Genomic DNA, 13,507 nt, shown 5'->3' with positions numbered 1-13,507 from the left:
GTTCTACTCCCTTCAGAGAACAGCGCAAACTGGCTCTAACCAGAATAGAAAGATGAGTGGGAGGCCCCGGTGCACAACTGAGCAGGAGGACAAGTATATTAGAGTGTCTAGTTTGAGAAACAGACACCTCACAAGTCCTCACCTGGCAGCTTCATTAAATAGTACTCGCAAAACAAAACAGTCTCAATGTCAACAGTGAAGAGGCGAATCTGGAATGCTGGCCTTCTAGGCAGAGTTGCAAAGAAAAAGACACATCTCAGACTGGCCAACAAAAATAAAAGATTAAGATGGGCAAAAGAACACAGACACTGGACAGAGGAACTATTCACTGTTGACATTGAAACTGGTGTTTTGTAGATTTCTATCGGTCTAATGACCATTGCTTGTGTTTCTTGGCCCAAGAAAGTCTATTATTCTCATTTGTGTCCTTTAGTAGTGGTTTCTTTGCAGCAATTTGACCATGGAGGCCTGATTCACACTGTCTCCTCTAAACAGTTGATGTTAAGATGTGCCTGTTACTTGAACTCTGTGAATAATTTATTTGGGCTGCAATCTGAGGTGCAGTTAACTCTAATTAACTTATCCTCTGCAGCAGAGGTAACTCTGGGTCTTCCTTTCCTGTGGCGGTTCTGAGAGCCAATTTCATCATAGCGCTTGATGGTTTTTGCGACTGCACTTGAAGAAACTTTCAAAGTTCTTTAAATTTTCCGGATTGACTGACCTTCATATCTTAAAGTAATGATGGACTGTAATTTCTCTTAGCTTATTTGAGACAAGACAAGCTCAGTTGTGTCTGTCTGGACTGGACTGTATGTTCTCCTGCGATCTCAGGTGTGGCTGGGAGTAAGGAACTTAACCCCAATCGCTCTGCTTAAGAGCGTCTGCTAAATGACTAAAATCTCAATCTCAGACATGACCATATGGCGCTGTACTGCAGCGCCAGCTGTGCCATCAGAGTCCCTGGGTTCGCGCCCAGGCTCTGTCGTAACCAGCCGCGACCGGGAGGTCCGTGGGGCGACGCACAATTGGCCTAGCGTCGCCCGGGTTAGGGAGGGCTTGGTCGGTAGGGGTGTCCTTGTCTCATCGCGCACCAGCGACTCCTGTGGCGGGCTGGGCGCAGTGTACGCTAACCAAGGTGGCCAGGTGCACGGTGTTTCCTCCGGCGCATTGGTGCGGCTGGCTTCCGGGTTGGATCTGCGCTGTGTTAAAGAAGCAGCGGCTTGGTTGGTTGTGTATCGGAGGACTCATGACTTTCAACCTTCGTCTCTCCCGAGCCCGTACGGGAGTTGTAGCGATGAGACAAGATAGTAGCTACTACAACAATTGGATACTACGAAATTGGGGAGAAAAAGGGGTAAAAATTTAAATAAAAAAAAAATAAAAAAGACATGACCATATGTGTCTGGAAAGAGGGGCTGCATGTTCTCCTGTAAACAGTATCTGCCACAATGTCTACTACTGGTTTGTCTTGGAAAGCGCCTCAAGGTCGCTGAGTTACAAGTAATATAAGTAGACCCTATTTCAGAGATTTACTGTAGGTCCAGAACTTCACTTCTCATTGGCTGACAACATGAACACCCTTCAAGCAGTTTTCCTTGTGGCTTTGGGCCTCTCTGTTGGTGACTAGCAGCTTCATACGATCTAATTATAATCGGGAAAGTTTACCTGCAACAGTTTCAATTGCATTTTGTCATGCATAAGTCTAGATCATTATCATCATCCTCGTTAGCATTATCCAATATTTGTGAATATGTTAAATGTATTCAATGGATGAAGAAAACAAGTAAAGGGGTCAAATCTTAATATTTATATTCATCTGATCTGACCCATCCTTTATCATCTTTCTTACAGCCCAGGCAACCAACCTTAACAACAGGGCCCTGTGGCAGTTCAGAGACATGATCCCCTGCACCATGCCTGATAGTTGGCCCATCTTGGACTACACTGACTACAGATGCTACTGTGGCAAGTGAGGCTCTGGTCCCCTGTGGACGATCTGGACAGGTCAGGGGTTAAGGGTCAAGGGACAAGGGTTGGGAATATGGCGATAGGGTTAAAACCATTCCAGTCCACACACATTCTATCCCAACCACTAATGAATCTGTGTTGACTTGACATCAATGAAGGTTTTGCTTTAAAGTGTTGTTTCTTTGTTACTTATTGCTGCCACCAAAGTACTGACCAAAGTGTTGTCAGTGTGTGTTATTCTGATATTGTCTCAGAGTTAGTGTGTCCTATGGTATCATCCAACGGGTGCTGTGAGGTCCATGGCAAGTGCTACAGCACAATGATGCCATGCAGCACAATGAATGATGGGCCATCATTGACAATACTTACACCGAGTCCTATGCCCATGACTATGACCAGAGCCTCAGAAAGGTCACTTGATGCTCCAAAGAGTCGCCTTCCCTCTCACCTTATTCACGACAATGATTAGCGATGTACTGCATTATTTATAGTACTGCTCATGGTATTCATCACACTCTTTACCTTGCTCTTTCCATGTCACTCTCTTTCTCTACCCTCCTTATTGTTCTTTCTCTCACATCCTCAGGCAACAATGACGGTTGTGAGAGGTTCATCTGCGAGTGTGACAGGAAATAAGGCCTACAGTGGACCCTGCTCCTGCTGGATATCACACAACATAGTTCAGATAGCTCCTTCACAGTGGTGTAAATGACTTAAGTGAAAATACTTTAAAGTAATACTAAAGTAGTTTTTTGGGGTATCTATACTTTACTATTTATATTTTTGCCAACTTTTACTTCACTACATTCCTAAAAAAAATGATGTACTTTTTACTCCATACATTTTCCCTGACACCCAAAAGTGCTTGTTACATATTGACAGGAAAGTGGTCCAATTCTGACACTTATCAAGAGAACATCCCTGGTTATCCCTACTGCCTCGAATCTGGCGGACTCACTAAACACAAATGCTTCATTTGTAAATTATGTCTGAGTGTTGGAGGGTGCCCCTGGCCATCTGTAAAAAAAAAAATTGAATACAGGTTTGCTTAATATAAGGAATTTGAAATGGTTTATACTTTTACTTTTGATACCTACAGTAAGTACATTTTAGCAATTCCATTTACTTTTGATACTTAAGTATATTTAAAACCAAATACTTTTAGACTTTTACTCAAGTAGTATTTTACAAAGTGACTTTCACTAGAGTCATTTTATGGTATCTTTACTTTTCCTCAAGTATGACAATTTAGTACTTTTCCCACCACTGCTCCTTCAGTGCTCCAGGTAGCTCCTTGTTCAATTGCTTTCCCCCACTAAAACCACCTTATCTTTTCAAGTCATTACTTTTGAGTTGAATCTATTTGGTTGTCAGCTTTTGATGTTACCTGTTGTGTACTATATCTGGTTGTGACCTACCAGCCAGTAACTCGCTCCTACCAACCAGTAACTCGCTACTACCAGCCAGTAACTCGCTCCTACCAACCAGTAACTCGCTCCTACCAGCCAGTAACTCGCTCCTACCAGCCAGTAACTCGCTCCTACCAGCCAGTAACTCGCTCCTACCAACCAGTAACTCGCTCCTACCAGCCAGTAACTCGCTCCTACCAACCAGTAACACACTTCGTTCTACTGTACTCTTGGATTTATTTATATTTGAGATTGTGTGGATGATAAACTAAGTAACAGATGAAACTTAATCAAGATTGAGAAACTCGCACTAGTGTCACTGTCTCTCTATTTGGATAACTGTCCACTATGGAAGTAAAGAAAGAGGGAGCCAAAGAGATTATAATTCAAACAGGGCCCAAATATTGTACTATGCAGGCCAACATTCAAACCCCCAGTAGAGGGAACCAATGTTTTCATATGTCCTAGTGACAAGTCCTGCACTTTGAGAGGAACATGGACAACATATTTGAACACCTGCCAAACTGTGGAACGCAATGTTACCAGTTCTCTGTTTGTCTGCCCAGGCCCATCTCAGGTGTGCTGCTGACAAAAGAGCTCACAGACAAAAGAGTGTTCCCCCCTCTTCCTCTTGTCATGGTGAAGAGCGGCAGCAATAAGCGACAAAAACACTTCACACAGCAACATAAACCCTCTGTTTAGCGAGTGGTTCATAAATGTTAGAAGCATTCAGGTGGGACAACACTAGACTCAACAGGGGAGCTTTCAGAATGGCACTGTGAAGCAGACTGGTTGGCGGACAAATTACCGGCCTGCATTTTAGAAAAAGACCACCGACTGACATTTCATTGGGAGAGCTTTACACGTGTCCAGACATTTTAACTTGGCATAATTATTGGGTAATATGTTGTGTTTCTGTTCTTTGGAACAGCATGTGCCGTTTCATTGTGAGGTTGGAACTTGGAACATTCCACAACATGTAGGCCTACCTGTACCAGCCTGCCAGAACAGCCTGGTCTCAGACGTCAGACGTAACACAGTAAATGTAAATCCAGGACTCTCAAATTAGTATGATACCTGTATGTTATGTTTGGTTACATAAGACAGATGGTTACCTTAAAGCAAAATCTAGTGGGGTGATTGGTCGAGGTGGATGGGTGGGAAAATACAACACAAGTTCGAATCTCAGCACGGACAACTGGGCCAATTGTGTACCCCCTCATGGTTCTCTCCGACACAGCCCGGGATCAAACCCGGGTCTGTAGTGATGGCACTGCGATGCAGTGCCTTAGACCGCTGTGTCACTCGGGAGGCCCACTGACAACTTTACCATTTTAGCAACTTTTCAACTACTTACTACTTTTAGTTACTTTGCTAACTCTTCCCCTAACCATTTAACCTAACTCCTAAACTTAACCCCTAGCCAAGCTAACATTTGCCAGCTAGCTAGAATTTGTAACATATCATACATTTTGCAAATTCATAACATATAGTAGGTTTCGCCAAGTCATAAAATATTGTACGTTTTGCAAATTTGCAACATATCATACGAAATGGCTGATGGATATCCACAAATGAATACATACAATACGAAACACATATCATACTAAATGGAGTGTCTCGGATATACATACAGAATAATATGAAATGCTCCAAGTCCATGCTGGTCAGAACATACAATAGTGGACACATGCTGCCTTTTGAGTTGTATTTGAAATAGAGAACTATCATGTTTATGTTTTGTGGGGAGGGGTCATGACACATGGCATCCCCTTTCATGATGACCATACAGTGTGAGATCCACACACTAGTTTCAGGCTGACCTATCTACCTGGAACAATTCACAACATCTTATGTCCAAGGACATTTTAGTCCTGGGGGGGGGGGGGGGGGGGGGGTAAGAGAGAACAAATGAAAGCAGACTCACATCACTCTCCATTCCGAACACATGGTGACTCCACCCTAGCATGTAAACAAACACAGGATCCAATGCTGCCATGGTAACAAACCATTTGCTGTGTTTCTACCGCCCAAGTGAGCTGATGTTCACGTTGCCGGAGGCTCTACAGCATTACCCAACAGTACTGCAGATAGTTGGGCGTGTCAGTCAAGGTGGCTCATGTGGAGGCATGCCATTGTATCACTCCTACACCCAGAACATCCATTGACATAGGCTGTTTGGAATGCATGATGTGGCAGATAGGAAGACACCCAGGGAAATCTGAGACTTGTTGATGTAGAGCGCAATATCAAGCCTTTAGATAGTGTTCGGTAGTGGAAGCATGAGCAAACTGCACACCTGACTTATATACTAATGTGGACACAACTCAAAAGCATGATTAGTTAGGATGTTGACAACTGTGCCATACAGATTGCAAAATAGTTGGGAAGAGATTTTTGATGTACCGATTCCATGGTACAGGGTGTATGAGTTGATATATTAAACAACGCAAGATTCAAGACTTCGTGATTATCAGCTAAAATTATATAGAATCCTTGCCACCAACAAAATGTTGAATATTTGGGACATAAAATCATCGAAGCTCTGCAGATTTTGTGAGGATACAGAATCAATAGACCATTTATTTTGATATTGCCCTCAGGTAGCCTGTTTCTGGTTCAGGAATGGCTGAAAATGCATATCATTGATCTAAAATTGATCCTAGAAATAGTACTGTTAGGAGATCTGGAGAGACCAGGTCAGTCAATTACTAATACTCTTCCTAAAAGTATTTCTTCAACACGCAATCTGTATTCTTTTGATTAGATAGATTTAAATTGTACGTTAATCATAGCACAGTTGAAAGATATGTGTTGCGTAGAAACACAAAGTGGGTGTCCCAGCATAGATAGATGGGATGGGCTGAGGGAAGGTATGTGGAATTGGAGACAAGTGGGAGTGGAGTTGCTGTGTGAGAGAGAATGATGGTCAAAAGATCAAGGGGAAAAAAAAGTCTAAATAAAACAAAAGCACATTTTAATGACACTAAGTGGCAGTGTTTTTACAACTAATGTCGGTTTGCCTGAGGCTGATGCCGTGCAGGTGTTTGTACACATGCATATACACACTCTTTCAAATAAACACATACAAGAACACACATGTAATAGTGCCAGACGTGCACACAAACATATACAGTTGGCATTGCTGTTATGATTTGTTGTCCTTGATTTTAAATGTATTTTGTTTTACATTGTCGTTTCCTTTTTAGTTCGGGGTTCTTGGGGGTGGGGAATGGCATTAATTGTATATTTCTTCTGGGGGGGTGGGAGGGGTCTGGAATGATTGAGGGACAGCTATTTGGGAACATCTTGGAGGGTTTGGATTTCACAAGATTGTGATCATGAAAAAGGAAACGGACATTAACACTATCATGCACACACACCCTCACACATAAGGATGGCTCTGTTGTGGAAAGACTGATACATGTTTGATAGTGTATTGATGCCGTATTGTTTGTCCTAATACTTTAATGTTACCCCCTTTTTTAAAACTTAAAAAACTTGATTAGTTTTAAAACGCTGCCGTTTATCGGCTTTGGACAAAATCCTGTTCCTACTGCATTCCATTCATGTGACAGAAAGAATTGCCAACGATTCCATCCACATTTGTCAAAGTAGGCTCATTTGAGTTGCTCATTTTGGTATACGTGCTTATAGTAGGGGTTAGCTTAGACGTCTAATAAATAGTATAGGAAACTGGAGGGTGGTATGTTGCCTGTTTAGCTATCCATAAAGTTAGAATTTATTTACTTCACCTTCATTTAACCAGGTAGGCCAGTTGAGAACAAGTTCTCATTTACAACTGCGACCTGGCCAAGAAGAAGCAGAGCGACAAAAACAATTACAAACAAACGTCAATAACACTAGAAAATCTGTGTACAGTGTGTGCAAATGAAGTAAGGAGGGAGGCAATAAAAATCAGCCGTAGTGGCAAAGTAATTACAATTTAGCAGTTGACAAGTGATATGTGCAAGGACTAGAATGAGAACTTAATATTATTTTCAAATGTTTAATAAAAACTCAAAGCACATATTACATTTGTTCAAAGACCAGTCAGGGTGGCTGAAGTTGGAGTCTGCATGGCAGTTATAAAGAGCATCCAGCCTCAGTGGGAGGGCATTGAGTTTGTACAATTAGTGCATCATATACACCTAGAAACAAAAACCTCTGGACGTTTCCCAGAAGCCTAGATACACTAAAATAATAATTTATTATGATCTTGGTGCTGGGAAACTCACCCACTGAAATGGGTAAAAAAAAATAAAGTAACAGGACTATATTCTGTAAGAAATACAATGGTGCAAATCAATTTCACATTAGTTGGGGCCCAGATGAGCCGTGGACGTTAAGGGCCACTACAAAGGAACACATTGTAGTCCTCCTAACCTCTACCATCAGGTGGGGTCATTCCATTTTAACAGTCAATTCAATGAGTCACTTCCTCGCTCAAGATTAAAATCAGGTTTAACATTGCACATTTTCTAAGCAACAGATTGCCCAGCTGGCAGTTGAGACAGCTACTTAGATCCACACCTGAATGAATCAGAAGTGGCAAGGCTGGCTCGCTTCCTGACCCAACTAGGGAGAGTTCACTCTACCAGAAAGTGACAGTTATCCAGTCACCCTGAACTTTGGCTGATGAAGGCTTCTGAGGGGTGGGAGAGTTCAGTGTAAAGGGGGCTCTTCAGGCTGGTTCCCCCACTCCTTGGCCATGAGGGGGGACGTTGGAGGGAGTGGGGAGTGGTGATGCGGCGCTGTACCGGGGCTTTACTATACCCAGCCCCCTCAGGCTCTACACACACACAGTAGTTCTGTCCCCCGTTGTTGTCCCAACGCAGCGCGGCCCCGCTGCCTGGCCAGAACAACACACAGAACTCCAGACGCTTGCTTGGATCCAGGTTTTGGGGGAGGGGAACATCAAAGGCAAACACGTCAGTCTCAGTGGCCCCGTAGCGCTGCTGCAGGTAGGAACAGGGGATGTCCTGGTGGCTTCGCCACGAGTCAAAGGTTACTCGCACGTACACAGCCTTCTCAAAGCTGACATTGCAGACACGCACGGTGCCACTCAGTGATCGCTCAGTCACACTGCAGCTCTCCAGCTGCACCAGGACCTCCTGCAGGCGGGCTTGGAAGGTCTTGAAGTCTGCCATGGGTTGGGGGAAGGCCAGACTTAATCTCAAGAGCTGCTGCTTCCCACCGGCAGGACCCGGCCACAGGCCCTGCGGTCTGATAGGAGGGGAGGAGGTGTTAGAGAGGGAAGAAGAGTCAGCCCTCTGGGTCGTGGAAAAGGAGTTGTCTGGGATATATAGTCGCACTGCAGTGAGAGACAGCCCCTTAGTATCAGCAAACACTACACGCTTCTTCTTAGGGCTGGCACTGCTCCTACGCACACAGCTCTTGGTCTCAGACCGCTCTGGGGAGGAGGAGGAGGAGGATGAGGATGAGGAGTGCGGCGCAGCAGTGTGAAGGCTGGCTCTGGGAGACCGGTAGTCTCTGGTGTGAAGGTGAGGTCTCAGGATCTTCAGCGGGGACACACCCTGTAGACGACAGAGGGGCAGGCTCTGGCACAGTTGCATGGCGAGGTCCACTGGCATGGCAGACTGCTGGGGTATGGAGTGGCCGACAAACACATGAAGCACTCTGAGGATGGAAGGAGAAAATGTTGAGAAATGGGGATGCATCCCCCCCCCCAAAAAAAAATATATAACATCTACAAATGTGTTGGTGAGATCCAATGGATTAGTGAACACTTACTGTGTACAGCTCATTCTCAGACTGGATGTTGTATGGAGCAGAGCTAACAATATGTTCTAGCAAAGACCAGAATGATATCTGTGAACAAGAAAAACACCAAATGTAATACTCAATCTATAATGATACTTAAAACCCTAATGTCATGGACAGACAGAAATAACCGGAATGAGCATCTGACACACTTATACAAGATTACATTTGAGTTTCTGAGATGATTAAAACCCAAACTCCACTATGGAAGTTTAGGATGTAGCATACATTTTAAGAAGCCGTTTTGATTAGTAATAACTTACTTTAAAAATAGGCATGTGTAAAGTTAGTGTAACACCAGTGAAGGTAACACTATAAACACCAGTGACTGTGACAAATCTGCAGACAAGATGCATAGCTAAAATGGCACCCATTGTAGCTTGAACCAAAATTCTTAAAATGTAAATAAAATCACTTAATCATATGATTTTATCAATTAAAATGTCCTTTCCCCTGACTATTAAACCACTGACACATCTTAAGGCCTTGCATGAAATGACCAAATTTCTAGAACGCACACCTACGATGTGCTTTAAAAAAAAAAAAAAAAATGGCCCTGCCTCCAATGAACATTTGACCCAGGAAAAAGTTGTAAGGGATGTTGAATTTAATTTCGTTTTTTTAATTAAAAAAAAAGGCTGCTAACATTAGTGATATGGAATTGAGGCAGCTATTCCCTGAAATGATTTTACATTAGTAATAGTTAAGTAGTCAACTAAATAAAAGCTAATTACTTCTGTATTATGACATTTAAAGAGAAACATTTTTACATTTAAAGATTTTTTTTTTCTCTAGACCTCAACTCATGACCCCAGAGATTAGCCAATTTAATGCTACTGATCCTGTTCTACAACATAAATAAAATTGTTTGTAATTTAACTTAACACTTCAATTTAAACAAAAAAAAACATTGTGTCAGTCAAACACTTCTTGTGGGACAGGAAAGCCACTTTTCGTAGAACGACCCAGTTAACGAGCTATAAAAACTAAACACATGGACAAACACATTTCATTCGAAGTAGCCCTAATTTGTGAAAACCTGCCAAAATAAACGTAAAAAATAAGAATAAGCGTAGGTTACTTACGGAATATTCACTCTAATAAAGTCCATCTGTAATTGGCTTGAAGAACAGAGAATAAACACACTGAATACCTTCGTAATATCACCTCCCAGTTGTTTCCATTCTAAACGTTGTTACAGTATCAACCCTTTCGACGGCTCAAGTGAATGTTCTCTCAAGACATCCAAGGGGTATTTAATGAGATCCTACTCGTGAGTCGCGCCCCCAGCAGTTGAGTCTTCACGTGAACCGTGTGGTTTAACCAATCAAATGTCCCCTGTCTCCACCTTCGTCAAACGGAGCTTCCTGTATGAATGAAGTGTGGCATGATCAAATTAATCTAATGTAGCAGACTGGTCTAATAGACTAGACGTAACATAATGGGCTAAATGTAAATCCGAGACAATCAAATAAAATATGTTATGTTTGGTATGGTTCCATAACGTGAACGTACATTACGTGTAACACGCATATTGAATCTAATGAAGGACAACTGCAGCATTTGAGCTATTTAGACATGTTGCAACTACTTACTACTTTTCACTACTTACTTAGTGTGTTAGCTAACCCTTCCCCTAACTCTAACATTAACCCTAACGTTAGACACCTAGTTAACGTTAGTCACAACAAATTGTAATTTGTAACATATTACATGAAATGGATGATGAACATCAACAAATATATAATAATATAATTGGACTACACACATATTTACATTTACTATGTTATGTCCATCCATGAGTCCAGGTTGCAGCTAGCAGGCAAAAATAAATGTCAGAAACAAGATCCCCTACATACCAGGGCATTCTTCTTCTTTGGGGTTTAACGGCAGTTGGCATCCAACATGTTGCATTACCACCCCCAACTGGACTATAATTTAAACTTTGACATACAAAACGGAAAAAAAGTCACACACAATAAAACATTTTTTTTTAAATAATACAAATAAAAAAATACAGTTCCAACTAACCCTAGACTCCAAATCCAAACCCTAGACTCCCTAAATCCACTACCCCATTCCACTACTTTGAACCTATATTTATTTAACCAGGTAGGCTAGTTGAGAACAAGTTCTCATTTACAACTGCGACTTGGCCAAGATAAAGCATAGCACTGTGAACAGACAACACATGGAGTAAACAATAAACAAGTCAATAACACAGTAGAAAAAAGAGAGTCTATATCCATTGTGTGCAAAAGGCATGAGGAGGTAGGCGAATAATTACAATTTAGCAGATTAACACTGGAGTGATAAATGATCAGATGAACATGTGCAAGTAGAGATACTGGTGTGCAAAAGAGCAGAAAAGTAAATAAATAAAAACAGTATGGGGATGCGGTAGGTAAATTGGGTGGGCTATTTACAGATGGACTATGTACAGCTGCAGCGATCAGTTAGCTGCTCAGATAGCAGATGTTTAAAGTTGGTGAGGGAAATAAAAGTCTCCAACTTCAGCAATTTTTGCAAATCGTTCCAGTCACAGGCAGCAGAGAACTGGAAGGAAAGGCGGCCAAATGAGGTGTTGGCTTTAGGGATGATCAGTGAGATACACCTGCTGGAGCGCGTGCTACGGGTGGGTGTTGCCATCGTGACCAGTGAACTGAGATAAGGCGGAGCTTTACCTAGTATGGACTTGTAGGTGACCTGGAGCAAGTGGGTCTGGTGACGAATATGTAGCGAGAGCCAGCCGACTAGAGCATACAGGTCGCAGTGGTGGGTGGTATAAGGTGCTTTAGTAACAAAACGGATGGCACTGTGATAAACTGCATCTAGTTTGCTGAGTAGAGTGTTGGAAGCTATTTTGTAGATGACATCGCCGAAGTCGAGGATCGGTAGGATAGTCAGTTTTACTAGGGTAAGTTTGGCTGCGTGAGTGTAGGAGGCTTTGTTGCAAAAAAGAAGGCCGACTCTAGATTTGATTTTGGATTGGAGATGTTTGATATGAGTCTGGAAGGAGAGTTTACAGTCTAACCAGACACCTAGGTACTTATAGATGTCTACATATTCTAGGTCGGAACCATCCAGGGTGGTGATGCTAGTCGGGCGTGCGGGTGCAGGCAGCGAACGGTTGAAAAGCATGCATTTGGTTTTACTAGCGTTTAAGAGCAGTTGGAGGCCACGGAAGGAGTGTTGTGGGGCATTGAAGCTTGTTTGGAGGTTAGATAGCACAGTGTCCAAGGAAGGGCCAGTAGTATACAGAATGGTGTCGTCTGCGTAGAGGTGGATCAGGGAATCGCCAGCAGCAAGAGCAACATCATTGATATATACAGAGAAAAGAGTCGGCCTGAGAATTGAACCCTGTGGTACCCCCATAGAGCCTGCCAGAGGACCGGACAACCTGCCCTCCGATTTGACACACTGAACTTTGTCTGCAAAGTAGTTGGTGAACCAGGCAAGGCAGTCATTAGAAAAACCGAGGCTACTGAGTCTGACGATAAGAATATGGTGGTTGACAGAGTCGAAAGTCTTGGCCAGGTCGTTGAAGACGGCTGCACTGTACTGTCTATCTGCTCCTGCACCATGCCAACGGCATGAGAGGACCGGACACCAACACTCAACACACCCTGTAACTCTTCTGAAGTCAAATCTCGTATACCCAAACACTTCTCTGCAGCTGCCTACATCTATTTTCTATGATTAAGTTCCATTTTTGCGGCACAGTTGATAACCATTGCTATGAACGCTAAGAAGCCAACCTTACTGAAGCATATATCACTCGTTGGCCTAGCCCTCTGTGCTAGCACAGATCTGCTAGTCACAGGGATCCTCTCTGGATCCCTCACCCTTGACCCATCCTCCTCCACTTTCATCCCTGCCTCAGCATACTACACCTTCTGCACTACTCTGACTCTGGCCACCTCAACCTGCCTCTCTTACACTGGACACTTCCAATCCCCAGCAACAAGGGCACCCCAACATTTCACCCACCAAGCAAGGATTTGTTTTTGGAGGTCAATGAGAAAGTGTCAAATTTGGTCAGCAAAAAAATGAATGGCTTATTTGCTATGTGAGGTTTACTTGATCTATTAGACGTTTCATAATGCTTAAATTGTTACGTGTGTACTGATAAAAGTAGGACACGTGATATCCCGGCAACTTTGAGAAAAAACACTTGTCTTGAGAAGGCTATGCATATTCATGGCATGAGGCTAGTAGCATAGCATCTTTCTCCATTTAATACAGGCGGTTGATGTCAACAATCCTCATCAAATATTCAAAAAAGGATTACAATGATTAGATGTATCCACCAATCCAAATAAAGGATAGTCGGGAGCTAGAGAGCC

The 13,507-nt window shown here is 42.8% G+C and overlaps 1 protein-coding gene across 2 annotated transcripts; it reads right to left on the bottom strand.

The window, feature by feature from the left end:
* Positions 1-7,372: 7,372 nt before the first annotated feature.
* Positions 7,373-10,990, bottom strand: LOC110523662 (protein phosphatase 1 regulatory subunit 3C). Of its 2 annotated transcripts, XM_021602557.3 has the most exons (4): positions 10,938-10,990; positions 10,247-10,528; positions 9,132-9,209; positions 7,373-9,017 (listed from the first exon to the last, which is right to left on the bottom strand). In XM_021602557.3, exons 3-4 carry the CDS (start codon positions 9,143-9,145, stop codon positions 7,997-7,999), a joined length of 1,035 nt encoding a protein of 344 aa, XP_021458232.3. In that variant the 5' UTR covers positions 9,146-9,209; positions 10,247-10,528; positions 10,938-10,990; the 3' UTR covers positions 7,373-7,996. The 2 variants fall into 2 exon arrangements, with proteins under 2 accessions (XP_021458232.3, XP_021458233.3); XM_021602558.3 differs by lacking the exon at positions 10,938-10,990 and having other exon boundaries at positions 10,315-10,455.
* Positions 10,991-13,507: the final 2,517 nt, after the last annotated feature.

Source organism: Oncorhynchus mykiss, chromosome 5 (assembly GCF_057628025.1).
Source record: "Oncorhynchus mykiss isolate SJ-2025 chromosome 5, ASM5762802v1, whole genome shotgun sequence".
NCBI lineage: Eukaryota > Metazoa > Chordata > Actinopteri > Salmoniformes > Salmonidae > Oncorhynchus > Oncorhynchus mykiss.
The sequence above is the reverse complement of the archived record's forward strand: the minus strand, read 5'-3'. Positions and strand labels throughout refer to the sequence as shown.